The 2,865-nt window shown below is 67.7% G+C and overlaps 1 protein-coding gene across 1 annotated transcript; it reads right to left on the reverse strand.

Moving 5' to 3' along the window:
* Positions 1–112: 112 nt before the first annotated feature.
* LOC122194069 (peroxisomal membrane protein 11B-like) lies at positions 113–1,325 on the reverse strand. The gene is made up of 4 exons (XM_042894975.1): positions 1,154–1,325; positions 777–1,057; positions 524–639; positions 113–432 (listed from the first exon to the last, which is right to left on the reverse strand). Exons 2-4 carry the CDS (start codon positions 830–832, stop codon positions 227–229), a joined length of 378 nt encoding a protein of 125 aa, XP_042750909.1. The 5' UTR covers positions 833–1,057; positions 1,154–1,325; the 3' UTR covers positions 113–226.
* Positions 1,326–2,865: the final 1,540 nt, after the last annotated feature.

Below are 2,865 nucleotides of genomic sequence, written 5' to 3' on the forward strand. Positions count from 1 at the left end.
GCCCAGCTCCCTCAGCCTGGCTTTGCAGGGAGCTGCTGCAGCCCCTGCTCATCTCCAGCTCCTCTGGCTCCTCTCCCACAGCTCCCTGTCTTGTATGGGAACCCCCAGCCCTGGACGCAGTGCTGCAGACGGGGCCTCACAAGGGCAGAGCTGACAGGGACAATCTCCTCCCTGTCCCTGCTGCCACCCGTTCAGCGCTGCTCAGCCGGCCGCCTCCCCTCCCCCCTCACCTGAAGGATCTCTGCCCCCACTTTTCCTGGTCCACGCCGGGCACCAGCCCCGCCTTCCCCGCCCACAGGACGTTGTCGCAGGCAAAGTACATGGCCCTGTTGAGGTGGCTGAGGGTGAGGCAGAAGCGCAGCACCATGTCGGACAGGTGGATCGCTCTCTTCGCCGCCTCCAGAGCGTCGGCCGAGCTGCCGAGACGCAGCACTGCAGGACGAGGGGGCGGAAATCAGAACGGCCCGCGGGGGGACGCGCACGCAGCCCCCCCCCCAACCGAACTGGGCCCGGGCCCACTCACGCTTCCGGCCCAGGCTGAGGTGCGCTTCCAGCCGCCTCACGCTGCTCAGCAGTGCGGGGCTCGCCCCGTTCCTCCGCAGCGCGTCCCCGGCCAACGTGCACGCGTACTGCGCGGCCCTGCGGGAGACAGCGCGGCCTCAGGGCCCGGAGGGGGACCGGGTCCGGGCGGGGGGACGGCGGGCGGGGCTCGGGCCCCGGGGAGGGACGCCGAGCGGCCGCCGCCCCCACGGAGGGGAAGCCGGGCGGCCCCGCACCTGAAGAGCCGCTCCTTGGCCTGGCTCTGCGCGCTGAAGCGCACCCACGTCTCCATGGCGCTCCCGATTGCGGGGAGCGGCGCGCCGCCACTTCCGGCGGTGTGCCGGAAGCCGCTTTGGGTCAAAGAGAAACGAGCGCCTCCTGGTGTCTGGAGGCTGCATAGGCGGCTCCTGTGAGGGTGGGTTGTTTGTTTTTGCAGTGGAAGTTCCGTTCTTTTGGAGTTCCCGTTATTTACGTGGTGTAGGCCGTTACCGAACTTATTGCCCTCTCGTTATATAAGCTGCATACAAGGTTATATAAGCTGTTTTTCTTCCGGTGCGCAATTTCCTCCTTGCCAATAGGGGGCGTGCGCCCATGATCGCAATAACGAACGAACTTTTTGCTGCTGTCGCGAAGATACTGGCTTAACCTGAAATTTCTGAGTCCGACCGTTTCTCTCACTCCTATTGGCTGGATGCTCTGGGACACGCCCCTAAAAATCAAAACATAGACTGCGATTGGGCCATTGTAACAGTTCCCGCCTCAATCCCGGTGAGGAGCCCTCTGATTGGCCAGATTCATGCCCGTCCTCTCTGCCTCTCGTCCCCACCCCCGCCTCGGCCGCTTCGCGTTTTGATTCTCTTTGCCATTATCGCGAGTGCCGCGCTGCAATTGGCCGCCGTCCCTGAAGCCCCGCCTCCTTCCCGCGTCCCTCACTTCTGATTGGCGCTGGCAAGGCGAGAGCCTCCCCCCTCCATCACAGTCCCCCGACATTCTCCGACTCCGATTGGACCGCTCCCTCCCTCGTCCCCGCCCACCCCCGGCACCTCCGCGCTGCCATCGGTCTCCCTCCCGCCGCCCCGCCCCTCGGGCCCCTCCGCGTATCCCATTGGCCGACACCTCCCTCTCTCCCCTCCCCCTCCCCGCGGCGATCTCCACCCCCATTGGCCCCGCGCGCTCTGATTGGCAGCGGCGGCCCCGCAGAGCGACGATGGAGTCGGTGCGGGCGCAGCGGCTGCAGCCCGGCGTGGGCGGAACGCTGCGCTCCCTGCGGCCCGGGGTCACCGGGGCTCCCGCCGCCGCCGCCGCCGCCGCTCCGCCTCCTCCGGCCGCTCTGGGGCCGGGCCTGGGGCTGCCACCGCCGCCGCCCCCGCTGGGCCTGCAGGGCCCCGCCGCCTCCGCCCCGCCCCCGCCCGGCTCGGGGCCGCCCGCGGTGCTGCGGGAGGCGGTGGAGGCGGTGGTGCGGAGCTTCGCCAAACACACGCAGGGCTACGGCCGAGGTGAGCCGGGGGCTGTGGGGGTTGGGAGGGCGGCCCGGCCCGGCAGCGCCGTTCCCCGCCGCCGCTCGTCTCCGCTCGTCTCCCACCCCGTCCTGCGGGGCTGTGGCTGCCGGCTCCCCCCATGCCCCCCCCCCTCCCCCCCCCACCCCCCCCCCCTCCCCCCTCCCTTCTCCATCCCCTCTCGCTCCATTTCCCCTTTTTCCACCCTTGCTCTCCATTCCCCCTCTCACCCCAGTTTCCCCTCTTCCCTCTCCCTCTTCCCTCCCTCCCTCCCTCCCTCCCTCCCTCCCTCCCTCCCTCATTTCACCCCTCTCTCCCCTCACTCCCCCATTTTCCCCTCCCGTTTCCCCCTCTCCCTCCTCTTTGCCCCCCTCACTCCTTCATTTTCCCCCTCATTTCCCCTTTTCTCCCTTTCTCCCCTCACTCTTCCTTTTCCCCTTCTCCATCCCCTCTCCCCCATTTCCTCCTCTTCCCTCTTCCTCCCCCTTTCCTCCCTCATTTCATCTATCTTCCCCCCCATTCCTTTTCCCTCTCCCCCCCTCACTCCCCCATTTCCCCCTCCCGTTTCCCCCTCACCCCTCTCCCTCCTCTCTATCCTCCTCACTCCCTCACTTTCCCCCTCATTCCCCCTCTTCTTCCTCTCTCCACCCCCCATTTCACCCATCTCCCCCCACTCCTTTTCCCTCTCCCCCTTCACTCCTCCCTTTCCCCTTTTCTGTGCCCTCTCCCCCCTCACTCCCCCATTCCCCCCCCTGCTGCCCCTCAGTGCCCCATAGGCCGCAGATCAGTGGGGCAGGGCTGGGATCTGGCGGCTGTTGCTGGATGTGGG

Source organism: Lagopus leucura, unplaced genomic scaffold (genome assembly GCF_019238085.1).
Source record: "Lagopus leucura isolate 7727_CA_CO unplaced genomic scaffold, USGS_WTPT01 24700-0_obj-0_obj, whole genome shotgun sequence".
Lineage (NCBI taxonomy): Eukaryota > Metazoa > Chordata > Aves > Galliformes > Phasianidae > Lagopus > Lagopus leucura.